General features: G+C 46.3%; 1 protein-coding gene across 5 annotated transcripts; it reads right to left on the minus strand.

The window, feature by feature from the left end:
• On the minus strand, nt 1–27,872 carry zfyve9a (zinc finger, FYVE domain containing 9a). Of its 5 annotated transcripts, none has more exons than XM_069692526.1 (19): nt 27,741–27,868; nt 20,011–20,116; nt 18,196–18,303; nt 15,269–16,683; nt 14,199–14,298; nt 13,399–13,575; nt 12,947–13,104; nt 11,588–11,696; nt 11,048–11,170; nt 9,880–10,035; nt 8,665–8,889; nt 6,676–6,758; nt 6,338–6,442; nt 4,452–4,602; nt 4,137–4,217; nt 3,369–3,531; nt 2,135–2,240; nt 1,401–1,577; nt 1–762 (listed from the first exon to the last, which is right to left on the minus strand). In XM_069692526.1, the coding sequence occupies exons 3-19, from the start codon at nt 18,263–18,265 to the stop codon at nt 601–603; spliced, it is 3,561 nt and encodes a 1,186-aa protein (XP_069548627.1). In that variant the 5' UTR covers nt 18,266–18,303; nt 20,011–20,116; nt 27,741–27,868; the 3' UTR covers nt 1–600. The 5 variants fall into 5 exon arrangements, with proteins under 5 accessions (XP_069548627.1, XP_069548623.1, XP_069548624.1 ...); XM_069692522.1 differs by having other exon boundaries at nt 11,567–11,696; XM_069692523.1 differs by lacking the exon at nt 27,741–27,868 and adding an exon at nt 27,384–27,434 and having other exon boundaries at nt 11,567–11,696.
• Between the last annotated feature and the right edge of the window lie 121 nt (nt 27,873–27,993).

Raw genomic sequence — 27,993 nt, forward strand, 5'->3', positions numbered from 1 at the left:
GAACCTTCGCAGATTCTTAGCAATGAATATTTACTCATTTATGATCTTCTTAAATGAGGCTGACTGACATGTCGAGGTACGTTAAATATTCCGTCCCCGTTTCGTCAGTTATTTTTAGAAAAAAAAAAAAAAAAACCTAAACTAATTGCTGTTCTTAAACATTTGATCAGACAGGAACCCAACGGCGAGTTCCTGAATTTGGGTTTTTGTTATCCGAGGCCGAATCCTGCGCGGCTGATCCACATTATTTGGTGGAAAATTAAATCCACGACACGGTCGGCGCTCGCAGGAAGCACGAGTGCGGGTATCAGGACGGACGCGGCGCGGTCTTGCGGAGGCGACAGGCGGTCCAGCTCGGAGCCTCCTCGGGGGGAGGGGGGCCCTGGCTGCGGCGGGTGGATGCATAGGTTCGACTTGAGGAATGCTACCCCGCCCGGCACGGCACAGTTTTTTTGTTTTTTTTCGGGCTCTTTTTCGAAGTGCAAAACGGGCCCGAGGAGAGACGATGGAGGACCGGGTGGTGAGATGACATCGGAGGCGAAGCTCTGGAGGCCCGGGGGGGGGGGGGCGGGAGGGAGCGGGGGGCGGAGGGGGGCACGTCTAGGAGATGATCTCCAGGATGTAGAAGACCAGCTCCATGACGACCGGGCCCTCGCTCAGCTGACAGGCCCCGCCGTGGATGACGGGGATCAGCGCGCTGTCCAGGTCGCTCAGGTACTGCGGCAGGAGGGGCTGGCCGTTACTTCCTGCCAGGTAACCCACCTGCGGACACGAAGAGAGGCGAGGCCGGATGTCACGGCCAGTATTAGTAACAAACAGGCACGTTTATACGACGATAATGAGTAATGAATGGTGAATCGAGGACACGGTGCAAGCGGGAAAGGCGACGGGATAAAAAAAAAAAAAAAAAACTTCTTCACGTTTGCTCATTTCTGATTTCAAGTCTGCCTCGAGTCCCCTCACAGTCGATTCCAACATTATTCAACCTACAAAAAGGCGGCGGCGCAACACCACCGCTGCCATCAGGGCAGGTGTAAATGCCCGTAAAGTAATAAACCAAATCATATCAAATCTACAAAATGTCCCGAAAAACAAACAAAAACGCGTCAGTTCAGTCGCTTTTTCAGCGGGAACTTCTAACGAGGCTCGACGAATGGTTTCGACCACAGAAACTCCGTATCGTCATGGATACGGTCCTCCTACGCAGCCGCAGAGGTAAAAATAAATAAATAAATAAATAACTACCCGGATCTAGAAGTAGAAGATAAAAAAAAAACAAAAAAAAAAAAACGATTTCAACAAAAGCATCCGACAAGACGTCTGCATGCACCGTGTCCGTATGAAGCCAAACCTCTCCGCGCTCCTTTCGTCCCCGCGTCCCCAAACCCGCTTCGTCCTACCTGGTCAGAGTCCAGCGTGACCCTCAGCCCCAGCTTGGCCATGCCGTCCTCCTTCAGCAGCTTGAGGTGCGGACACAGCGCCACGCAGAACGCTCTGGCCACGTTCTCCGTCAGCCGGCTGTGGTCGGCCGGGTCGCTCAGCCCGTTCGGTTGGTCTTCGCTGTGGAGGAAGAACACCTGGAGGAACCGCGGAGACACAAACAAATAAGACCCGCAGGTTCAGTGTTAGTGAACAGACGACGAGATTCAGTTGTGTTTTTTTTTATATACGCGTATAAAAAAAAAAAAAAGTGATAATACCGAGGCGGTGGAAGAACGAAGTGTAAAGGCTCCTCGAGGAGTAAAATAAAGCGAAAACGGACCGAAATAACTTTTCACACAGACCTGAAGGCCGACATGTTTTTCCAGATAAAAAAACAACAACAAAAAAACCCACAAAAGTGTCAAGAGTTGGAACTCGACATGTTTGCTTCCCTGCGGCGTGTCGTCTGTAACCGAGTCAGTCCTTTGCCCTCATTTGTGGCATGAAAAAAAAAACAAAAAAAACAACAACAACCCCGTCCTGTTGCTGTGTCACACCAGAATGTAGCTCGGCCTCAGTTAATGGACCTGCGGCCTCGCGGGATCGAAGGTTAAAAACGTTTAAACGTTTTGCCGGCCGGCCTGATTTTCTGTCCCGACGCTCTGTTTAAAAAAAAAAAAAAAAAAAAGGAGCAGCGTGAGCGGCGTCGTACCTCCGTCCAGCGGATGACTTTGCCGTTCGCTTTGAACTCGGAGCCGTGGAAGATCTTGACGCTGGTGATGGACTCCATGGACTTCCCGTCGATGGGGCTGATGACACTGAGTAAACAAACACAATGATCTATTTACAAATGAAATACGGGAAGGGGAAGTTGTTTCTTTGTTGTTGTTGTTTTTTTTTTTTAAACGTGAATAAAACTGATCAGGACTTCGTGTGGGAGACGCAAATAAACCCTTTTTCTGCGGCTGCCGCCAGCGTGCCCCGGAGCAAGGCACCGACCTGCCAGCTGCTCAGCTGGAGGTGGAGTTGCCGACGTCAAAGACTCCGGCTGAGGTTGGAGCCGTCTTTGTTTCATTTTTTTCCTTCACTTTTAAAAGGTTGTTTTAGGGTTGTTGTTGTTGTTTTGTTTTTTTTACAGCGAGAACACACGTCGATCAACCGCAGCCAAAAGGCCGTTTGTTTGTTTTCTGTCCCTCAAACAGATTCTGGGTTTGCAAGTTTAAAAAAAAATAAATAAATAAACGGGATGAAGAAGCCTCCTGAAACCATAAATCTTTCGGTCCAAATGCTATCATCATTTTAATTGAAGTTTCTTTATTTTATTTGCTTATTTTGCTCATATACTGCTCTTTTTTTGGGGGGTTTTTTTGGTCACTATTTATTTTTAAATGCTGTGTTTTATAAAGACGGATGTTCTTCTTAGTTTCTCTCCTGTTCTAGTAAGAACCAAAATATAGTGCGGGAAGAATAAGAGTGAAAGTGAAGCAGGGGGCCGTACAATGGAGCGCAAACAAGGACGTCCGTCCTGGTGTGACAGCAGCTCGACGGCCGACCCGTCCGGTCGGGGGTTAAAACTGCGACCGTGCAGGTCGTCTTCTGCCGATGACGCCACGTCGTATCTGGCGGAAAAAGCTCCCAATTATACTCGGGTCCCGTTAGAAAGTGCGGATGTTATCGGGCTGCTGTTGAAATTGATTGCGCTGGTCATGCATCTCAAAGCCCCCCCGTCGACCCGCGTCGTTCCTCCCCGCTGAGGCTTTTCCTCCGGAGGGTTTCCCCGAGCGTGCGTAATGACTTTTTATAGCAAAGTAGTAAATGCAGCGGCTGGAAAGCTATCAGTTCAATTGTGCGTGACATGAACGCCTCCCCACCTTCCCCCCCTCTCTCTCCCACCTTCCTCCTCCTCCCCCTCCCGCTCACGGGGATCTTTTCTCCTCCCGTCTCACCCCTTGTTGAAGTTGTGGTCGTCCTCCGTCCACTGGATGTGGACCTGCTCCTGGTTCTCCTCCTGGTCGGCTTTACCGCACGTGATGGTGAAGTCCTTCATGTCCCTCAGGGCTTGCCGTAGGGAGTCCATGGTCTCGGCGGTGATCTGGATCATCACGCCGTCTAACAGAAGGGAGAGGAGGAGGGGGGAGGCGGGGGAGCAGGGGGGGGGGGGGGGAAGAGAGAGAATCGTCCATCAGCCGGGACCGAAAATGACTCGACAACTTCGGCCGCTGCAGGTGGAACTCCACACGGAGTACGGATATTAATAAATAACTCCTCTACCACAGCATCATGATACGGGTACGACATGTTAGGGTGGAGCTGATGTGTTTTGAGTAGTCCAATAAATAACTCTCGCGTCGAGGTTCTTCTGCACATTAATAGCAAAATGTAATAAATAATAAAAAAAAACAACAACAATGCTCTGATGCAGTCGTCGTTTCTGGCTTGCAGAATTTCCCATAAGAGCCTCAAACACTGTGTGACGTTAAAGAAACGGCTTCCACACTATAAAAGATGTGTATATACACACACATATATATATATATACACACACACACACACACCTTAATATCTCCAACTTCTAGCTGGTACATTAATAATGAGTTTATGAGGACGTGAGCGGTTTCGGGCTCCTCTGAACCTCGTGAGGCAACAAAATATACGAAACTAATATTTCAGCATTGTCGGAGCCAAACGTGTAAGTTTGTTGTCGCAGTTCTCACCTTCCACGATGCTGGTCTTGGCTAAGAAACCAGACGAGGCTTTCAAAGCACCGCTGAACACAAAGAAGCAGGCTCCAGTAACTGCAAGAGGAAAGGAAAGGAATAAAATAAAATAATAATCACAACTTCAGTTCGTCTTCACAAAGCAAACGTGAGGACGGGCCGCTCTCGGGCAAACAGACGAGACAAAGGACAACAGTCAGGAGGAGGGTTTTCGGGCGAACGCGAGCCTTCCGGACAACAAGCTGGACATAAAACCCAGACGGAGACGGAGGAAGTGGTGAATGCGATGAGTCTGTCTGTGCGTGTCGGCACCTTTGCGTGGCTGGTGATGGATGCTGATGGCCTGCGTCTGGTAGTTCCCGTCATCGTTCTGGACGCACACCAAGTGGGAGTCGGCCCGGTCGTTGAAACACGCCCCCATGGCCAGCACATGCTCGTTGGACTTGTTCATGGCCTTCATCAGCTGCGAGGACAAACAATAGGCATGACTAATCGGGCGGCCCTCCGGGTGCGTGCGGAGGAAGACGGGCTTATGGGAGCGAGGCGGCCTGGTTAAGTCTGATTGCTGTGGTCTCGTGGGTAAAAGTGCTCGGTTTAAACGGGATGGCGCCGAGATGACAGATTGCAGGGAGGAGGCAAAAAAAAGAAAAGAAAAAAAAAAGACAGGGACATGGAGGGGGAGGGTGGGGGGTATCAATGGTTGAAAGAGCTCCACGTATTAATTCAGCTAAATCTCCTGCCTCTGCGCCTCTTTGAAGCCGTCCTTTGCAAATCAGAAATAAAACTGAAAATCTGGAGGGCTTTAACCACTTGCTGCGCTAAAGGCTCGCCTGCAAGCTGTTGAGTAACGCTCCCCACTTCACATTACTGGGTTCCCATCTGGTACTGCATCGGCAGCCAAACGCTACAACCGGCGCCGCTCGCTCCTCCGCCGCGCCTCCCTCCCTCCCTCACTCCGTGTGTGTGTGTGTGTGTGTGTGTGTGTGTGTGTGTGTGTGTGTGTGTGTGTGTGTGTGCGTGGCACTTCTTGTGGTTGGACGTTCATTCACACCCTCGAGGCAGCAGCGTTAGAAACGAGTGGGCAGCCGGCGTCTCGTTCAGCTGCAGGGAGAGTTCGTCGTATATAAAAACCTACACAGAACCGACATGCGTGCGTTGGATCCTCCTCCTCCTCCTCCTCCTCCTCCTCCTCCTCTCATCAGTGTGATGGGAGGGGGGGGGGGGGATTCACTTAAGTTTGTGTGGTGGAAAAAAAAAAAAAATGAAACATGATCCAAACAAGAGACGACTCTGCTGTCTCTGAAGTCTTGTTTTCAAAAAGTTCAAATGTGACACCGTGTCAAAAAACAAACAAACACTGATGTGTCAATCAAACCCACTCAGGTGAGACAGAAAATGTTTGACGAGCGCGGATGTAAATGTGAAAGCTCAAGCACTCGTATTCTCTCCTCTTAAGACGAAGGAAACGACCCGTGTAGTTTGTGTGGAAAGGCGAGACGGTTTGGTAACCGTGGTAACGTGTTTGCGCATCAAATTCAGAGGCGTTTTAAGCAAGTTAAACAAACTGATCACAGCAGCTATCTGCTCTTGTAAAGTCAACATTAAAAGAAGCCTGTTTTTTGTTTTTTCCCTTTCGCTCCTGATGTGAGAACTTTCTGATTTTCTCTGTTTTATATCGTATCGAATTTCAAATCTTTTGGATTTCCATCAGTTGGTTGAGCAAAAAAAAAAAAACGAGCAATCAAACGAGGTCCGCTGGGCTCCGGGGAACTGTAAACGAACAAAAATATGAGCGGCTCCGTCTCGTGGTCCGCAGGTGAATCCTTGTTAGCTGCCGCTAGCGGTGGGAAATATGAATGAAACGCTGTGAAACGGTGACTAAAATAAACAGATGGGGAGTATTCAAATACTAGAAAAAAAACAACAACCCAGCATCAAGGTATTTCATGGCATTGATGCAAAAACTGCTTTCAAAAAAAGAAGCTGAAATTAAACCAATAACACTCGATCGGTTTTTATGAACATCAGCTGGACTCCCAACTAAAAAAAACAACAACAAAAAAAAAAAAGACGGAAACATCATGTAATTCTTGTCGGACCAGAACAAGTGAAGTGAACTGGAGGAGTTTGAGGGACATTATTTTCCACAACTGGTCGCGTGACGGCGTCGCGGAGACGTGGAAACGCCGGACGCTCACCTCGTTGTAGCGATTGCTGGGGATCTTGATGCTCGTCTTCCTCACCTCCATGTCCACGACCAGACCTTTCACCACCGGCAGCGTGTACTGGTAGTTACGGAAGTCCTACAAGGACACGCAGAAGGAAAAAAAACAACAAAAAAAACCCTGAGAGAGTGCGGTCGAACTAAAATAAACCCACTCGCACAAAACGACAAACAAACCCGGGCGTCTGAACAGCTGCATTCCTCTTCGGTGAAATTCGTCTTAAAATGTCAAGAGAGATTGTTGTTTCAGGCGAATAGTTATGTTGGAGCTTTTCAACCTTGAAAATTAAAACGGAGAAACGAAGCACTTACCGCGAGCAGATTCATGATGGTGTGACCGGTCTCTCCGAACAGAGGTTTCCTGAAGCGAACGCTGAACAGCGGACACGGATAGACTGCAAAACAAAATGTTTGCCGTTTTAAAAAAAAAAAAAAAGAAGAAGAAAAGCACGTCGACTTATCTTTCTTCGGCTGTCGTGGAAACATATAGAGCGCTCGAGCGGAATAATTATTAAACGGTTCAAGTGTTAATTGCTGCTTTATTATGTGATTTCATGAGTGCCTGGAGCTTTTAAGCTCTGCGGGTTATTCCAGGTATTTTCATGTTTTTATAACCTGTATGATGCGTTTCCTCTTCCCCTCCTCCTCCTCCTCCTCTTCATTTATAAATGCAAATGAACAAGAGACCGCACACACCATCATCACATACAGTGAACTGAGCCTGCAGTTAGGAGGAACACGTTTAATCCACAAGTTAAAAAAAAAAAAAAACGTTTTTTTTTTTTTTAAATAAGGCTGCTTTTTTTTCTTCTTCAACTAAAGCTCCTTAGATGACTATTTTTAGCCTTATCTCAGCAAACAGCTGGAAATGAGAGCTCACTACAAACTCTCATTAGCAATAAAATAAAAAAATAAAAATAAAATAAACACCAATCTGAGCCTGAACCTTCGTGCCGACGAGCCTCTCGGGCTTCTGCTGGTCAGCCCTTAAAATAGGAGGTGAGAGCGGGAGCAGAGCGCCGGTGGGATTAGTTTCAACGCGACGCCAACGTCTTGTTGTTTGAGAGCTTCGGCCGTACGTGGCTCGGTTAATCTATTCTACCCGGGCTTGCCGGATGCGGGCGAGGGGCTTAGCGGAGCCGGGCGGCGCTGCGTGCTGGCAGGTCTGGCTGTGAGAGAAGAGGAGCGTCCTCCGATAAAGACCTCTCACAAGACTCCCAGGTTCACGTGGAGAAGCCGGGAGAGGAAGTACGAGAGCCGTCTGCAGGCTTCCTCCGACAGCTGACGCGCTAAGCTCTCCGGATCAATCTGGATCTCAATATTTTACCATAATAAACCCGTCGGACCATTTAGAGGACACATGCGCTCTTTTATTATTATCCATTTAACTTAGTCATGTTTTTTTTTTTTTTTTTTTTGCATAAGCTTAAGGCCGTTCCTTCGTAATTAACGTCGCGCGTGTTTTTGTCGTTGGCGGTTTTAAGGTTTAAAAGAAATTCAACTTTTAAAAAAAGGGGAAAAATTGACTTGTCTTGATTCAAATTCAAACTTAAATCCACGTAATGGGACTAATGTGAAAGGTCACAGGACCAGATCTTTTTTTTCTTGAAGGTCCCCCAGACATCCACAAAAGGAAGTCAAATGCCTTAAACGACAGAACCATCTTATTTGGTACATAAATCCTGTAAAGGGTCAACTACTGATACTTTATATTTTAAACTATTCCTTATTGTGACCGATATAAAACATTTTCGGGAGATCAAATGAGTAAAATAAATGTAGTAAAAAATTTTTTTTTAAAAAAAAAAGTTAAAAAATTGGGATTAGATGGGATCATTTTTCTTCAATCCAACAAATATGTTCTCCATCTTCCATTCACTTCACTTGAAGCCCACAATTCAACCAATGTTTTGGTGGTTCTGTATCTCCAGTTGGTGGATGTACCCGGGTCAGCTAACGGAAACACCAACGGTTAATCCATCATGTCGAAAACGACATGAAGTGCACCGTCCCACTCGGGGACCGATTCACGTTTGTGTCGAGTTGGATCAATATTCATTTGACGTCAAATCCTATTTTTCGGGTGAGCAAGGAATTGTTTTTCTTTGAGGGGAAGCTTCACGTCACCAGACGTTAAAAGAAGAGCAACCGTTCCTTTTGTCGTGCCGTTTCTTTGTGTATCGTAGTTTTTCTTCTTTTTACATTTTTAACGACATTAAATTATCATAATCAGATCATCATTATTTCTTAGTTGCTACGCGTCGTCCGTCCCTCCCCCCCCCCGTATCCCTCTGAACTCACATCGGTACTCTGCTCCCAGCCGCAGCATGAGGCGGATGGGGAAGACCTTGGCCCAGGGCGTCTCCCACTTCTGGATGAGGATGCCGAAGAGGTAGGGCGGGTTGGGCAGCAGCAGGTCCTGCAGCGACTGGAAGGAGGGGCTGATGTAAAGGAAGCCGCCGTGCTCCTTACTGCCCAGGAAGCTCTGCGTGAAGAACGAGTGACTCAGGTGGCTCAGCACGTTGCCTGAAGACGAGGAAGAAGAGAGCGGGAGGTGAGAGAAGAGGTAGGAGACGTGAGGGGGAGGGGGAGGAGGAGGAGGAGGAGGAACAGGAGGGATTGGTGAAATTGAAGCAGAGAGGCACAGCGGGGGGTAGAAGGAGAAGGTGGGAAGATAACGAGGGGGGGAGGGGAATATAATAGAGTAAAAGGGATTTTTTTTTTTTTTTTTTTAAATGACGAAGGAAACGAATCGAAAAGGATGAAATGGAATAAAATAAACAAACAAGAAGCACAGAGGGAGAACGTTCTCGGATATGAAAGGCAGAGGCGCTCTGTGTATTGCTGGGGTGAGTCAGCGCGGATAAGGAGCCCTGCTTTAGTCTCTATTAAGTTCTACAACAGTGAATAAAAACTCCCTCTTCTACCTCATACAACCCGCAGAGGCTTCGTGTTTCTAATAATCTGAGGGAGGGATCAATGGCTTTAGATGGCACATAACACAACAACCCCGATGACGAGAAGGAAAAAGAAAAAAAAAAAGCTCAGCGGCTGGGACTTGCTAAAGCCAGCGCTTCTTCTGGAGGCCTGACTGAAGCCGACGTAATCGGGAACGACGCGCGCAATACGGCTCTCGTCCTGTGAATACGAAAAAGGAAACAGCCGGAGGGGAGCGAGCCGTCAAAGTCGGCCGATACGAGGCGTTTTTGCTCGGCAGCACACGGAGTTTAAAGCGCAAGACAAGCGGCGGGGGCGAGGTGTCGCGCCTGGAGGGAGGTGACCCGACAACCGGGACGCTAATGTTCGGACCGTTCTTTCACGGACGGCAACCCAGTTTCCAAATAGAGCTCGACGAGGGGCATCGGTGGTCTCTGCGGAACGTTCTTTTCCTCTTACGCTACATTGCTTTACAGTTCGCTCATTTCTCACCGACGGAGACGGAGACGCCAATGAGCCGCCGTCTCCCGCAGCGGAGGCGGACCTCCCCGCGAAGCCCGCCGGGTCTCGTTTTCTTACCGGCGAGGGCCTCCTGGTAGAGCTGCACGAAGTGGGTGAAGATGTCTTTGGGGATGGTCTTCTCGTCCGGTAGACACTGGAGCAGGATGACGACCTCCGCCTGGCCGACGGCGTGCATGCCCTTCGTCGTCACGTACCAGCACTTCCTGTTTACGTCTGTGGGTCGGGGAGAGCAGAAAGATGGTCGGGACACAGTCATCAAGCCATCAACGTTTCACGAGCTCCTTTAAAACATATTCAGAGGGGTCCGAAAGTCAAAAGACCACGTCATGTTTTCACGGAAACCCGGTAAATGATCGGAGAGTTGGAGGATTTGGAAACTTTCAAAAACCAAAAGAAGTTCGGACATTATTTTCAGATTCTGCAGTATTTCTGAGACGGCGATCAAATTGAAGCAAATTACCGGCGTAGGTCATGTAAACATCTTTCTACAAATACGTCAGATTTCCAGCTCGGATAACCCTCGGGTGGATTTGGTCGACTCATCTGAGGTCCGTTCCAGTAAAAATCAACCTGCAGCCATCGATCACTCGTTATAAAAGGTGCTTTTAAAACACTTCTGTGGAAGCTGATCAGTTGCGTCCAAAGCACAAACAGGAAGAGTAAAAAGTGAGCACACCAGCAGGAGATCAATACGTGAAGCTTTGTTCACGGAGAGGCAGAAAAAGCATTTACTAAATACAGAACGGGCGACTGATCAGTGAAAGTCTCGACAAAAGAAGCCGTTTCTTGTGGAGGTCTCAGAGGAAACCCCTTCTCGTTTCTTTTCAACTCACCACCGTTCTCAGCAGCGCCGGCGCTCCCTGTTGCACATTAGATGCAAACTAATTTCTTTCCGTTACGTCCTTGTCATGTCTGAGTAAATACATCTTAGAGTCTGAATGGCAAGAAGCTGTTATAACGGAGAGGTGACTGTTACATAATAAGTCCGGAACGAGCTACGAAGGTCTCCACAGGCATGTTTGGCTGCTCTGTAATTCACTAGAAACGGAGCTTAATCAGGCATGATGAAAAATGCGTACGGTACAAATATCTATTCTACCATTTCCCTTATGTCATCATAAAATGATTAATTCAGAAGTGGGTCTGCACACTCGCTAATGCTCTTCAAAAAAAAAAAAAAAAAGTCTCTAAATCAGTGCTGTCAGTTGGTACAAACGTGACTCACAGTTGACGAGCTTGACCATCGCGAGCAGGTTAGCATTGAGCACGAAGACCAGGGGGTCCGGGCCCCCCTCCTCCAGCTGCTGCATGAGCACGATCTCCGACGGCCGCTCCTCCACCGCGTAATCTGCAGGTTAGTTTGGAGTCGGGGAAGGAGAAGGAGGAGAAGGAGTCGAGGTAAAGTTAGATGTAAAAAAAAAAATAAAAAAAGAAGGAAGAAGGAAGATCCGAGGTTGAGAGGGTGGATGTCAGAATGAGAATCGAGGAGTGGGTGGAAGTGAAGCAGAAGAAGAAGATGACGACCAAATTTCGCCGTTAAAAACCACCCCGATCATTTCAACATCACTGCATGTACAACCCCCCCACCCCCCACCCCCCTCCCCTCCCCGACGGCAGTGAGGAGTAGTCGAAACACGGGCGGTGACATAAAGCACATCAGAAACACGCACACGAGGAGCACAAACACGGCAGCTTGACGGAGCAATGAAGGAGGCAGCAGAATGGTGAGGATGAGGGCAAGCACCTGTGATGTGGCCTCCCGTACCTCCTTTGACTCCGGTGGAGATGAGGATGGGAGGGAGCCCGTCCTCCGGGATCAGGCTGAGGGAGCTGCCCACGGGGCTGCCCACCGGGGCAACGGGGATGTGGGCTGCCTGGAGGGGGTGGAGAGAGCAGGGGGGCGGAGGGGGTTTGTGGAGTTACCGTAGGTCACGAAACGCAGTGAGGTGTAATAACACGGCGACAGAACCCGAGAGGGCGCTCGTGGCTGTGATTGAAAGGCGGAACGGGTCGAGTTCGCGCCTGCAATCACAGTCAAGGGTGCAGTTCTGGGTGCTGGTGGCATCAGAAATCCACCGTATCAACGGTGTTCTGCAAAATAATGGACATCTTACAGGATAGAAACAATGATAATAAACCAGGGTAGAAGAAAAATACTTTACGTCCAAAAATCGGTGTACTTAAAATGGCATTTCCTTAAAGTTGAATAAATAAATGTAATCTCTAAAATTCACCTTTAACAGGTGATAGTTTTCCACTGTTATTTTGACATGTGTAGTTCTGTCCCAAAAATGTGTTGGTGACACTTCAAAAGATTATTATTATATATATATATATATATATATATATATTTTTTTTTTAAACGACAGTCAAGACAGACAGCAGATTCAGTCCCTCGCACGGGCGAAACTCTCCGTACAAATCTACTCAAATTCGATTCCTTCAGTCACTCGAATAATTCTGTCAGATTTGATAAAGCAGCAGAAGACATCATGCGACTGTTTCCATATCTCCTGCGATTAGTAAAAATGTCAAACATGCCCGCTGCTCTCACCGGTTTGTTGAAGTCACATTTACCCTGATACATCATAATGTGATAAAAACCAGCAGAACAGTTGGTAAAAACACAGCAGGAGCCTGCAAATCAAGGGGCCACTTCTTTGGACTCTTTGGCATCAAATTTCTCAAGAGTCGAGAGTTGAGCTGTCGTGTTTGGTGTCGCATGTGAGAGCGTAGCACGACGAGACCATCTGAGCTGCACAACAAATCGCACCGTTCGTGAATCGTCCCGACAGCTGACATTCAGCGAGTCCACACTACGACCCGCGGAAACAAACAACTTCTATGTGCTGTTCTTGTCGTGAGGCAAAACGCAACCTATTAAGTCACCTACAGTATGTCGGCTTGTAGCGACCACGGCTCAGGACATGCCAGCTTTAAGCGCTTCAGTCTTAACGGCATTTCTGATTCTGATCTTGCAACGGGGAACGTTTCTTTTGAACTCTGTTGACAGTCTGTGACTCCACAACAGAAAAGGCTTCCTTGTGGCTTCCTCGGGCAGAGCAGCTAACGCGGGCACACACGCTAACCTAATGGCACTGGATGCCTTTCTGGATGCGCCTACCTCGGAGGACTCCGACGTGGAGGACTTGTTGGAGATGGCCAGCGAGTGAGAAGAGGGAGCCGGGCTGGAGGTCGGAGGTTTGGGCGACTCTGCCGTGTCCCCGTTAGGTAGGACCCCATCGGCGAACCACACCCTCCTCTGCTCACGAGAGAGGGACCCTGAACACACGCGCACGCACACGCGCACACACACACACACACACACACACACAAACACACTACAATTTTACCTCCGTGTCTTGTTTGAACGCCCACATTCGCACAGACACAGTGAAACACCACAAGGGTTACGTAAAAGAAAACCGCAAACCTGCATCACGACTAGCACGAAAGAAAGAAAGAAAGAAAAACAACAACAACACTACTTTTAATGATAGCTGGGGACTGAAAGTCAACGTAGACGGTGAAGAGTAAAGCTCGCGGGGTATTCAAATTCCTCATAAAAGGTCGTACCCTCGTTGCCGGGCTGCTTCAGGACTCCCACAGGCACCATGACGGTGGGAGGGGGCGAGCTCAGCACTCCGGAGGCCTGCGCCTGCTGCAGGGGGGGGATGGTGGAGCAGTACTCCGCCGGGTTGTTGGGGTTTGGACTCTGGTTGATTGCAGGAGTCGGCGTCTCCCATGATTGAGCTGACAAGGACAGAAAATAGCATCAGTAACCATCACAAAGCATGTGTCTATGTGTGTTATAAATAAATATATATAAAAATAAATAGCATAAATAAATAAATAGCTGGCCAGAGGTAGTATTCCTATATTTACCTCTGAGGTTTAATAGGCTTCTTCACAGCTGGCATTTTGACTTGTAGTAGAACAAAATGCACAGGTGTAACTAGTTTATTAACGAGGACTCTGTTTCATGTTATTAATTGCAGCTGTGTTTTTCCTGCAGATATTAGCCGTCGCTGTGGTTTATACCATACTGCATATATCACTCCACATGAAACAACACAAATCAAACTGCTGCAACACATTATTTATGTCAAAGGACAGTTTTAACCAGACAAACTTTTAAGTGTTGCTATTGTTTAAATACATTTTTTTTTCTTCAGATTAATAATGATAATAAACTTTATTTATTTCTTTCAGACAGAAAATGCTGCTCAAAGTGCTTCACAGCAAAGAGAGTCACACGCGGAGCTTCACGTAAAACCAGATATAAAAGATTTAAATCTTTCCGAATTAAATCCCTCGGTTATATTCATACAATTCAGCTGTGAAGAAATAACTTTTTTTCTGAGAATGATGCTCACTAGTCGTTAGAGCCGAATGACAGGTGACACAAACGCGAGCCTCCTTCCGGTCCATGTACACGAGTTTACACTTCAGGCTGCAGCACGTCGCACAGAACACCTTAAAAACAACAAGAAAACACACAGAAATGCATCGTTCGCACCTCGATCCTCCAAATGTCGAGCACAGTGAACAAAAAAAACAACAACAACTCAGTGACAACGTCTCCAAATTGTTTTCCGCTTTCACTGTAAAGACTAACCTGAGGATAAGTTGTGCTTAAAATGTGCAGCAAACGTGCCATTTTATGGATATTGATTTCTTGTACTTAGCCGGCGCTTCAGTGAGCTGCAGCTGTGTACAAGACACTTCACTTTCAATGAATGGATTAGCACCTCGTTACACATCATTATCTGCCAACATGTATTTGGTCGATGATTCAACAGAGGGCGGATGATCCTTTTCATTTCAGAGCCGTCATAATCTGGTTTGTGGATCGGCCACTCGGTTGGTGGGTGCAGTGAGGATCCTGCTGCGTCTATTGCGTGCGGTCCCAGAGCGGGTGATGCTAATGCTGCAGTGCCAGCTCCTCCCTGCTCGAGTGGCAGAGTGCGAGTGTTTGTTTGTTTGTTTACCACCCTGGGAAATTAAGTAGCGGGCCGGCAATTTTCCAGTGCACTGTCAGCGGCCACATCTTCAATTTAAAGCACTGGGCGGACACCCTGCCACATATGTGGGTGGCCTTCATGCTAGAAAGCTACCTGCACACCCACCCGAGTGGACCTGCATAGAAATGCCTAAAGAGCAACTTATTTTTCCAAAACCCTGCACGTATGCTCACTGAAGTTAAGCGTTTTAAAAACTTGCAGAATAAGGGTACCTGCATCCCTGTAAAAAAAGGGGTCTTTGTGGTTCTGAGGAGCTAAAGTATATACCTACTTACCTACCTACCTACCTAATGACAGAACGTCATCTACTTTTAGGGAGCAACTCGTGAGATTCATTTCAAGACGTGCAAGGTACATTGCTGTAAGCACGGTTTGCAACTCGGTTGCAGTGCTCACATTAAAGCAGTTCCAACACCACTGACCTTGCCGCAGGCCCTGCAGTGGTGCCTCCTCTTGGTGAAGGTGAACCTGACATCACATTTCATGCAGACAGGAGCCTGAGAGTCGGGCACCCACACAGGGGCGACCTCTCCCAGGGATAGGGCAGGTTTCCTGCTCAGAGCCCCCTGCTGGCCCGCCTGGAGGTCATTGTCTGGGCTCTCTGAGGGCATCCGGGAAGGAGAGTGGATGACGCCGTCTCCGTTCACACTGACTGTACTTTGATCAGTCCCACTGGGCAACGTTTCAGAGGGGGTGCCTCTCCGACCTTGGTTCTCAAGGTTCTTGTTTTTGCTCACAGCGGACGGGCCGAGCTGGTTTTGGACCTGGCCCGACAGCGGTTGCGGGATCTGGAGTTTGAGGCTAACCGGCTGCTTCGGTCGCGCCCCTCCGTAGGGAACGCTGACCGGCTGCAGTCGGTTGTTGTTGAGTTTTGGTTGGATGCTACCTGACCCCACTGCTCCTCCGTCACTGTTCTCCTGCTTGCTCTCCTCCATTTCTTTCTCCTCAGTCACGGAGTCCTCTTTGGAGGGTACGGGAGAGGGAGAAAAGCCCTCCTCCTCGTCCTTCTGCTGCGCCTCCTTACACCTGGAGCTGCTCCCGCTCTCCTGCTCCAAACCATTGGGAAGGCTTGTTATTCTGAGGAGCTGGTCTAGCTGTCCGTCTGGACCACGTCTCCTGTCCTTCTCCTCCGCTCCGACCCCGTCGGGAGGACACACGCCATTCTCCTCCAAAACCCTCCTCCCGTTCAGACTTTCTCCCCGCTCCTCCTTTGAGCGTGCACTTTGCTTTTCTGCACGTAAGTCCTGTAAAACAGCCGTACAGCTCTCCTCTTGGACACCTTTCCCATTTTGTGTTGCGAGTTCCACATCTGGATGTAATTTCTCACACGGTTCCTGTTCTAATCCCACCTCAAAGGTAAAGTGAGTGTGACTGACAGCGGAGCCGCCTACTCCGGATGAGGCAGCTGTGTCTTCACGTTTGGCTTCCTGGTCAGAAGCGGCAGGCCAGACGTCTGACCCGATCTCTCTGCTGAGCCCGTCCTGTTGCGGGCTGGCTGGGCAGCCGTTCTCCACGGCACTACAGGCCGTCACGGGGGGCGGCGAGAGGTCGTCGCTGCCCACCAGTTTGCCGATGTTGGGCTGGGGGAGCGGTGGGCTGTGGACGTCTGCCGGACGCTCCTCTACCCAGGATGGAGGCTCGGGACCGGGAAGTCTTTTGGGGTCGGTCCCCGGAGAGGCACTGGAGGATGAATCGGGGAGAGTCTTGAAAGGCAGCGGACTCTCCCGGGGGCTGAGGTCTGCATGGGCCAGTGTGGGGTTCAGGGAGAGCATGTGGGCTGGCGGGGCCAGGATCTGGGTCCACTTGGCATCCGAGAGAATGGGAGTGTCCGTCTCATCTGCAGAGAAAGAAAGAAAGAAAAACAAACGATGATTGTATCGCAACCACCAGAAAAACTTTTTACTTGAAAAGATATCTGCTTGTTCAATTAGAGCTATTTTCATTACTGATTAATCTGCAGATTATTGTTACAATTAAATTTTTCCTCAATTTGTAGATGAATTATAAAAAAAAAAAAAAAAAGTCTCAGTTGTCCAATTTTCCACAACTCAAGATGATGTCTTCAAATGCTTTGTTTTGTCTGACAAAAACTTCCAAACCAAACTATTTTGTTTCTTCTTTCAATCAAGTTTTGGACTAATCATCTCTCTACATACAGAGGCATCATTTAATTTGCATACATAACCTTTCACCCTCATTGTCTGGACAGCTTGGGTTTTTCTTGTACCACTGAAGACATGAAATACAAAATAAGAGGAAGTGGCTACTAAGAGATCAGGAACTCAAGATGGGCAAGACAGGGCGCCTCGGAGAACTGATAAAACGATGCACTCCCAGGAGATGGAAAAGAGCTAAAAACGGCAGGAAGAAACCAGGGGACAAATTTGAGAAATGAGGTTGGCATGGAGTAGGAAATTAGCGTGTGGATGGACTGGGAAATTCTGAGAAAGTGGGTCAAATGGATCGCTCACCCCTGGGAGCCGTCAGTCAAGCTGACACATGAATGCTGTGTAATATCGGTGAAAAATTCGTACAATATTTATTCAAAATGACTTTCTCACACAGCGTCGTGTCGGCTCCTGTACGGCTCTCTCCTCCCTCCGCTGGAATTCATGCTAAGCTGTTTTAGTATGTAGTGCACCAGGTTGAAGCGCGCGCGCACACACACACACACAGAGTTAATCTGCCAAGCTGGATCTCTGGCAGAGGACACAGATAATCACTCACAGCCAAAATACACTGAGCTCACAGTACCATTAAAATACAGTGTGTGTGTGTGTGTGTGTGTGTGTGTGTGTGTGTGTGTGTGTGTGTGTGTGTGTGTGTGTGTGTGTGTGTGTGTGTGTGTGTGTGTGTGTGTGCGCAGGATTTGCATTTTTGTTCAGGTCATATGTCAGAACTCTAGAAAAAGAAGCAGACTGTTTGTGCTGGAGAGATTGGAGTCTGCAGACACGCAGCGTTTACTTTACAATTACAATAAATAATCTTTGTGAAAACACTGGTCAAAATAGCCCCCTGAAACTATTTCTTTACTTTTCATGATCATTAAGTGTGATAAAAAAAAGAAAAAAAAAAGACCACCGATTACACAGATTTACAAAAGCCCAGGGGAAACGGTAAATCCAATTAGTCCTACTCCCCCTCTGCCCGCCCTCAATCACCGCCTCCAAATGTCAAACTCAACGGGCGGCGGTTGATCGTCTGACACCTTGATGGTTTACCCACATAATGGCACCCGAACGACAGCTCTTCAGAAAAGGCACTCCACCTTGTTTTGTTCATCTTTTCTGACTCACTGTTTGTGCCCCGTCTGCCGGCCACACCTTCGAAAGCTGCCGTACAAGCTCACCTTCGTTCTGCTCGAACTCGTCCAGCACCTTGTCCAGGTTGAAGGCCTCGGCCTGGAAGTAATTCTCCATGGGTCAGGAAGCTCCACCCTGCCGACGGCCGTGTGAACCTGGAAGCGGGAGGGGAGCGTGTCCTCATTACCAAATTATCCATATCTTTGTCCTCTACTCGCTTCAGTCTGATCTCTTTAAAAACAGAGACATCCCCCCCCCTCTAACGCTCTTTGGCTCTTGCTACTCATTTCCCTCCCTCTCTTCCGTGATCACTGTGGGGTCACAGAGATAATGACGGAGAAATATGAGCACGGGCAAAGTCTTTTTTGATTAGATGGTTTCCTGCATGAATTAACTGATCTCGAAGTGAATAAACAGTCGGGAGGAGAACTCGTCAAATTCTTTTCCTACCGTTTCCCCTCAATCCAACAATGAGCCGAATACTCGTATCATCTTAAAATGTGTACAGTATACTAATTGGTCTGCTAACACTTATTTCCACTCAATTATTATTTTAGTGAGATTGCTGCCGTCATTCTGCCTCAAATCTACACAACGACATTGATGATCAGAAGAGTGAGATTTTGTGTCGATCTATAAATAGTTTCAGCTCCATATGACAATGACACATCCGTTCGAACAAAGGTTCATGATTAAATAGCTCAAGGTTAGCCACCTTGTAGCCACCGGTACTTTTCACAGCATGTTCTCATTTCATTTAATTTCATTCGGGACGAGGAAAATGGTGAGGCAAGGACGAAGGCAGTAATTGTATTAATGTGAAGTCCCGCTCCGCTCTGCTCTGTATCTCCGACTGATTCTTGTGATGCTGGAGATCCAGCAATTCAAATCTGTCCAACTGAAACACTTCCGGGAGCGAGTTGGGATGTTAGCATTATGCTAAAACATCAAATGCAGAACGCTTCTTCGCAGGTTCACGATGTGTTGTTTTTGTTTTGACAGGACTTTTTCGGCTTTGCCCCTTTCCTGACAACTATTTGCATTTTTCAAAGTGAAACTCCTACTGAAAAAGACAAATATTATTTAGGATAGTTACTAATATCAAAGGTGAATTTGACAACTCAAGTTTATAGACTGGACTTCTGTGTAAAACAAACGTTATTCAGGTATTGTGAATGACAATACCTAACAAACCATTGTGGATCAAGTATTTCAGGGTTTTCCGCTTTTTAAAACGATGCATTTTAACAGAATTTTGGACTATTATTACAATATTTATTTAAAAAGGCATAGGTGTCATTTAAAATTGGGTTTCAAAGCCAAATAATTCTAATTCAGAATTAAACATTCAGTTTCAAGATCATCGAAATTCAGTTTCAAACTGAAGTTTCAACTACAAGTTGAGCAATTCAAATTCAAATTCTCAAAGCAATTATTCAAGTTTTGCAATTCAAATATAAATTATTCAAATTCAGTTTTCTACCGACATATTTCTGCCCATATAAGCGCTGTGAAAAAACTTGAGCGCGGCACTTAAGATTCATAATGATGGGACGAACCCTCTTTTTGTTTTTAAAACATCACTGGAAACGATCTACAGACTGATTTACACGATAATGACCCGGGTGGAAACCCCGTGTCATCACTTGGCCATAAAACAAAAGCTCCTCTCTCCATCTGTCCGTCTGTCTGTCTTGATGCCTGCTCAATAATCCAGGCATGAAAATCACAGAAAGTTGAATCCGTTGATCTGGACCCAAAGTTTAGCGGGCGAAACGTTCGATCGCTCGTCCAAGTGACTCCGTCCGTCCCGGCGCACCCGCAGGTGTCCCCGGCATCGGCCTCTGTTCATCGGCCCTCACCTGCACAGAGGTCCTCGTCAGCAGTCCCAGGCGGTGGTTCTTTCTCAGTGGATTTCCCTCTTTCGTTCTCACTTCACCCAGTCTGGCCCGCGCCCAGCGCCCACACCTGAGGCAGAGAGGGGGAAACACCCGTCAGCACGCAGCTGCTTCTCGACTCGTGTGGCAAAGTGCAGTTGGACCCCTCGGCTGCACAACGCGGGTGATGTAATGAGTAAAGTTATGGGGCATAAAAACCGTGAGGTCCTAAAAATCATAGAAAGGTAAAAGACCTTGAAGCCTGTGTACGCTCAGTCAGCACCTGCATTTTATTGAGCAAACGACAGCTCTTATGCAGGAGGGATGGTTCTTCAGTGAAAGTCCGACTTGGGCTTAAATTTTAAAAAAAATATTTCAATTTAAAATACAAAGTGAGATTAAACAAACTTTGGTTTAAACAAATTTGATATTTTAGTTTTCTCAATTCAAAGTAAAACAACCAGTTGATCAACAAGAAATGAACATCTTCAGATTCTACTGCGATACCTTGTTCTATCTTATTTATCACTGTATATATAAATATATACATAAGTACATGGATTGTGTGTATTTGCATTTGTATATAGATATGTAAATTCTAATTTAACTTAATTCTATTTACATAATCACATAAAACTGTAGTATTTTTTTTCCCCGTGGATCTCAGGAAGAGCAGCAGTTACTGCTAACAGCTGACGGAGATCTAAGTGAAGACACAAATTCTGATCATTAATTGCAGAAATGTTTGATATTTACCAATTCTAGCTTTTAAAATAAACGGTTTCGATGTTTTTCTTTGTAAACTGAACGTCTTCTGGCTCAGGAAAAATTATAATTAGACAAATTCACATTTCTGTAGAGGAAAACGATTGAGAAGAGTCACCAGATTGACAAATAAAGTAAATAATCATGACCTACGGCCCTATTTTATTTTATTTTTTTTAAATCATGTCATACTCAATTATGGTGAGATGAAGAACCACAGCTCTGTGTTAATGTATGCACCCGTCGCCCTGACGATGACGACGACGATGATCAATCAGTGCGAAATCTCCGATAAGCCCGGGACACCACAGTTCATGAACACCAGCCTGTATCAGCTGAGAGCCCCGTACAGCGTCTGGCTGATCATGTGTGCCGCACATTATCATACACAGTCAGCAATTACCCAGCCGAGCTCGACAGGGCAATCAGAGCCGTGAATGGAAAGCAGCTGAAGCCTGAATCACCGCACTGCCACCCTGCCCAGTCTGTCCTTGCTGATGAGACCTTGGAGTGGGGATGTGGTGTGGCTGTAAGGTGTGCGTGTGTGTGTGTGTGTGTGTGTGTGTATATATATAGGGCTGCAAATGAGTAACAGTCAGGCTGAACTTCAGGGTCATTCTCATAAGGACAAGCGCGACCAAGGGATTACACCAGAGAGCAAATACTCCACAGAGTGAAGGCCTCGCAGAAAGGAGCAGAGTCAACACATTTTCCGCTTAGTTTAAGATGCAAGCACGGCCCCGATGTCAGGCACAAAACAGCGAAGGCACGGGACAGGGGGCTACACATGCTGCATGTACTGGGGCGCGCGGGGGGGGGGGGGCTGTCATATCATTTTAGCCACACAGGGAGCGAGGCTGAGGGAGAACGCCGGAGTCAAAGCCAAAACCAAAGCCATCCGAGGAACATGGAACACGCTATAAAAAAAATAAAAATTAAAAAAAAAAAAGCTTCTTTGAGTTAAGACCATCTAGAAATTAGCAAAGTACCAGAGCTTTCATGAAAGCATATTACAAGCCATTAGGCTGGCACAGTCCAGATGGAGTATGATGACTCGGGCTGAACACGAAACAAGTGACATCATCACCCCGGTAAATATAAACTGTGACCTTTTAGAAACAGTTTCATTTGATGACTTCTTTAATCCACTCCGTAGCACGTAATAATGATGTAAGCCATTACTAATTACTGAAACCTTTTGTTTGCAGATGGGAAACACAAGAATCACTTTAGTCTCAACGATGCTTCAGACTGGGAAGTTTTCTTTTTTCTCATCTGCGCAGTTCCACGGTATCGACTCAGTGTAATGGCACATCTCAAATTTTGTATCTGTCACCTCATTTTTCAATCCTTTCTGTTTGCATTTGGATTTGGATTTGCTTGGACACAAGTCCTACTGGGAAAACAAACACTGAAGCCGTAACCCTTCGATTTGCTTACGACATCTAACAACTGAAGCGGGACAAATTAAAACTGCCGATATCTTAAGGAAAACTATTACCGACCAAGACGTAGATTGATGTTGATGTGGTGAACAAGTCCCACTGAAATTGACTCGGAAGAATAAAGCAGGAAAATGTGGAAAAAAAAAAAAAAAAAAGTGATTTTAAATCCACTGACCCAAAAACTGAAACTAAAGAGTGTGAGGTGGTCCAGTTTACTGAGAGTAAATTACCTTCACATCGCCTGCACCGAGCACCGAGCGGGCGCAACATCTGAGCGCCAAAGTTTATCCTCAGCCAACCTTCTGCCCTGCCGACGTCAGCGCACACTTCTCCCTCCATAACTGAATGAAAGACTTCTAAAATTGTCCTGCAACGTAAGAGCCTGAACAGCTCCAGTGGACTGTGGGGTAGTGCACTCATATATAAACACACACACACACACACACACACACACACACACACACACACACACACACACACACACACACACACACACACACACACACACACACCCCCGCCTCAATGAGGACAGGAGCCCATCCCTGATTAAGATTTAATTACTCTGCAGAGGCGCTGAATAATGCATCTTTAGTCAAAGTGCGTGAAGGAGTTGTATTTTTAGACATGTAAACTTGGAAAGATGCTTTAAAGGAGACATGCAGTGTGTGTGTGTGTGTGTGTGTGTGTGTGTGTGTGTGTGTGTGTGTGTGTGTGTGTGTGTGTGTGTGTGCGTGCGTGCGTGTCAGTCTGAGTGCCAGTGAGACTGAAGGAAAACCTGCAGCTACACATTCTGAGGAAAACGTTGTGCACGAACATGCTGCAACTCATCAGCTAACGACTAATCAAACACGAGCAGAGCCAATGATGTGATGTGACCTGAAGTAAAACAGTAAAACAAGAAGATGGAGAGAGAGAGAGACAGAGAGAGAGAGAGAGAGAGCGTGACGGGACAGCTCACCTGCCAATTATCAAGAGCTGCTCTCTGAACTGTTCAACAGACATAATGTCCAAATTTAACACACAGTCCATATTAAATGTCTTAAAATTGCTTCGGCTGATGCACCTCATTGGTTTGAAATAAAATACCTCGACAAATATTTGAGGGATTGCCATGAAATTTTGTACAATCCACTGTGCCAAAGTACAGCTTCACAGAGCTCCTGGCAGAGCCGGAGACTCTTAAAGGAGCCGTGTGTAGGATTTAGTGGTATCTGGCACCGATGCTGCAGATCGCAGCTGACTGAACACCTGATTTTCTCGTCAAATTCAGAATAAATGTCGCGCATAAATGTTCCTAAGTGTTCAGACGTAGTCTCGGCTCATGAAGTATTTAAGGTAGCTCGAGAGGTACGGTAACCTGGTTAGGAGTCACCAGCTGATGGCTGCATGACGCATACAGAGAGAGAGAGAGAGAGAGAGAGAGAGAGAGAGAGACAGGGAGGAGGGAAGCTGTTTTGGAAACGCATGGCGATATGAATCACAACACAAACAAGTGAAGGTCATGAAAGTTGCTGACGGGTTTGACTGAGCGGAGCATGAATGCAACACAATGCTCAGAACTTAAGTGATTCTTCCAAATACGCACACGAACCACAAATTAGAAAAAGAAACACAAATATTATAATGGCATAAAAAGCTCAGGGGGTGGGGGGGGGCACGCTGCATTTTCTGTTTGTAGAGCTGAAATGAATCATCAATGATTCAATTGGTCTGATAAACAATCAACAGCCGATCACATTTCTTACTTCCAGTTTCGAAAAGGTTGTGTTTTTTTTTCCTGTTATCTTTGTTTCATATGACAGCAATTATAGTTTATGGGGGGGTTTTGGTCAATCATAAAAGCAATACATTTACTGGAGTGAACTTTGCTTCTGGGAAACAGTGAACTTTCTGACATTTTAGACCTAAAACCAATTGATTATTCAAAAATTTAAAAAAAAAAGTATTATTATTGCAGCTCCAATCTTTTTCATTAATACATAATCTTTACATCTGCGTGACAAAATTATCTCAACTCCGCATCCACTTGCTTGAGTCAGAGTGATCAACTGCATCTCAGTCTTCATCAGTGAATGGAGATGGGATCGAGTGTCGTAACATGATGAAGACCGTGATGCTGCCGAGAGCTCAGGAAAAGCTACACAGTGGACCTGAACTTGTGACTACGTTGTCATACACCGAGGGGATTTTTGATGAATCGTGTCGTGGACAATTAATCACAATCTTATTTCTTGGATGCTCTATAATACCGACGGATAAGTTACAATGGGTGATGAAGACGAGGCTGTCTGAGGGATAAACAAGCTGTGTATTAAACCGCCATGAAGGGTGTGACGCAGACCTTCGGAGGCCTACTATTGGCTGATTTAGTGCACTAGGGCGGGTCTTTGGGTGAACATCAGTGTACTCCTTATTTCCAACATCTGGATGTCCTTACGTCAGCACATGAGAATGAATGATGAAGAGACTTGACTGAAAGTGTAAGTGTTTTTTTTTTTTTTTTTAATAGACCGCTGTCCTAGTTTTTGCCAAGAAGTGTTTCACATGCAAGTCAAAAGCTTTGTAACATTTATCACAAGTTTTATATCAACTTCATCAAGTGCGACATCAAGGAGGAAGGCTTTGACTATGGTGCACTTAATAGAGCAGCAGTTGTATATTCACAAATAAGTTGAAGTGTATTACCGAGCAAATTATCAGCAGCTTTTTTTTAATTTTGATCATCAAATGTTAATTTTATTTATTTTTTAAATCAAAAACACCAAATATTTGCTGTTGTTTTTGTATTACAGCTGAAATAAAATAGTCAAGGGATTAAAAAAATTAATTAGCAACTGATTTGTTTATGGTGTTTTTTTTTTATTTCTTTTTATCCCAAAAGGAAATTATTCACAAGTTTCACCAATTTTCTTCTTTTCTTTGTGACGGTAAATTAAAATTATTTTGCTTTTGGACTGATGATTTGCTCAAACAAGGAAATTTCAGACATCAACAAGGGTTCAGAGACCGTATTTATGCCATTTTTCACACTTTTGTAACATAAACTAAACCGGTAATCAAGAAAACTTTTTTTTTGGACAGATGGTGGAATAAAACAACCCAAATATGACTGCAGTGTGCTCTGACAAATTATAATACTTCCTGACATTGACAGACAAACTGATTAATCAAGAAAGTAATCTGTGGATAATACAGCAGTGAGAATAATAGTTGATTGGCGCCCTATGAAAACTGCTTTGAGATTAACTGGGGATTTAAGATTAGAGCTTGGCCCTTGACATGTTTAAGTTCTCATTGTAAAAGCATACTAAGCGTCTTATAAATACTTATTTAAGAAATCAAACCCCAAGTTTCTGCACTGGCCCTTTTTTTTTTTTTTTTTTTCCCCCTGATGCAACAGACTTCCCGGGACCACGAGCTCACAACCTGCTAAACAGCACTCTCAGATCCATATCCAACACCACCGTGCTCCAGACGCCGTCTACTGACGGTGAACACAGGAAACCTCAAACGATCACTTCCTCTCCTCAAGAATGGACTGACATCACTTTCTAACAACACGATCGCATGACTGAGTGACACATTATTATGTAATGTTTGACGCCCTGGCTGGGAGTACACTGGGAGGTGTCCCGCACCTCCTCCTCCTCCTCGCACTATGCTGAGGATGAAATAAATAAAACCAAAATGCATAAAAGAACGACGCGCCACAGGTTTGTATCCTCCAAAAGGGCCACGCTCTCTCAAAAATGAGATAATTTCTTTGACGGGGGAGTTTAAAAAAAAAAAAAAAAAAAGGTAAATCCACTGAGATTTGAAGACTGGAAAAGGTAAAGAAGAGAGTAGCTGTGCTCCTGATAGAAAAGAGCTGCTCTGCTTCACAGCAAGTGTCAAAAGCTATTATGAGCTTCCTTTCTCCCTTATGTTTTGATCTACATTTAACCACCACAAGACAGAAAAACCAGCACGGGGAGACAAGCTGCTGGGCTGCCATCAGGGAGAGACTTGTAATACTTTCTGAAAGCATACAGTAACCTACATCTGGGAAGTCTCTGCACACACGAGAGCTCGTCTTTGCACGGGCGCCTGTTGGATCCGTCAACCCATTCACCCCCCCTCTGGGTTTTAATACCACCTGAAGATGGAGCGGGATATCATCTTCTCGTTTCTCAGGTGATAACCCTTATCAAGTGTCCCGTCTCTCGTTTCACGTCCAGCACCGACGGATCAGTCGGTCCGGGCCGGAGAGACGACCAACTCACAGCAGACCTGCAGAGTCTTGAGTGTTTAAAAGAAATACACTTTGATATGAATGTGATGTGGCTTTCTCCGGAGTCACAAATTCATTTTTAATTCCTCCCCGCTGATGACTATTCAAGGTGGCACTGGGCTGGGGCCCACTTCCTCATAAATCCACCTCCAGACTTTGACTAAGGCCTGCAGACCCAAATGATGAGGTAAATGCAAAAAAAAAAAAAAAAAAAAAAAAAGGACATGGCACCAACAAACCTCACCCAACCAACTCTTAGGAGCAGAGAAATGACCATTAGTTTGCATTATGCAACCATAAGTGGCACTGTGGCTGTGCCTGCTGCCTGCAGGCCAAGCACAGCCTGGCTGGGTGAATCTTATTCACGGGTAGTCTGGGAAAACACATGGAAAAAAAAAAAAAAAAAAAAAAACTACTCTGTGATATTCAAGAAAAAAAAATGGGTTAAATCAGTGCAGCTATATATATATATATATATTTAAAAAAATAAAAAAAAAACAGTTATTGGGGTTTGTTTGCACCAGAACTTAAGACAGTTGCATTAGCTGGGCTGCTAGCTCAAATTAAATTTAACGTCCACACTAAATACAACAACAACAACAACAACAACAACAACAAAAAAAGGCCACGAGTAAGTTTCCAAAACAGTTACCAACGAGTCGCCTCAACAGTGTGGTAAAATAAAAAAATAAAAAAATAAAAAAAAAATATATAGAGAGCTGAATAATAGCAGCAGGGGAGTGAAGTAGCTAGTGTTAGCCCACGACGGTTCAGCGGGCAGTCGTGCGCCGAGTGACGGCAGCGACTCGCCGCTCTGACGGACAGTCGCACCGCCGCCGAGTCGGTGAGCTGCGAGGCGAACGGTCGTAACGGTTTACCCTCAAACGGCTCTCCTCCTCCGGGGGTTGACTCGGCTCATTTCACACAGTCACTGGAAGTCTTTTAAAACCTCCACCCCCACCCACCCACCACCACCACCACCACCACCACCCCGTCGCACTAATAGCGTTGTTTTTTTTTTAAATAAATAAAAAAAAACAGAGTTGCCCGTAAACGGCACCTTTTCCTAGACGCCGTTTAACCGGCGAAACAGACCGTAAAATAACCCCGGCAGCCATCCACACACACACACACACACACACACACACTTGCCGTTTGCAATGGCGGTGTGTGTGAACGTCGGAGCAACAACAGACCTGCGAAATGTCACGGAAAACACAAACCCAGTTACTCACCGGAGGAATCCTCATCTCTACGTAAAGTCCCGCGGAGCCCCTCCGTTAGCATCCGTCATACCGAAATCGCCTCTCGGGAGCTATTTCTGAGTATCCTCGGGTTGGACCTAACCCTCCTCCTCCTCCTCCTCCTCCTCCTCCTCCTCCCGCCTTCGCCTTCGCCTTCGCCCGACTCAAAACAAGCACAAGTCGGAAAGTACAGCCTGTAGTCTGCCGTAGTTGTGCGACAACCGCTCCGAGGATCCCTCCCCCA

Source organism: Brachyistius frenatus, unplaced genomic scaffold, assembly GCF_029030835.1.
Source record: "Brachyistius frenatus isolate BFR_SWC_R1_liver_20210118 unplaced genomic scaffold, ASM2903083v1 Contig_12, whole genome shotgun sequence".
Lineage (NCBI taxonomy): Eukaryota > Metazoa > Chordata > Actinopteri > Embiotocidae > Brachyistius > Brachyistius frenatus.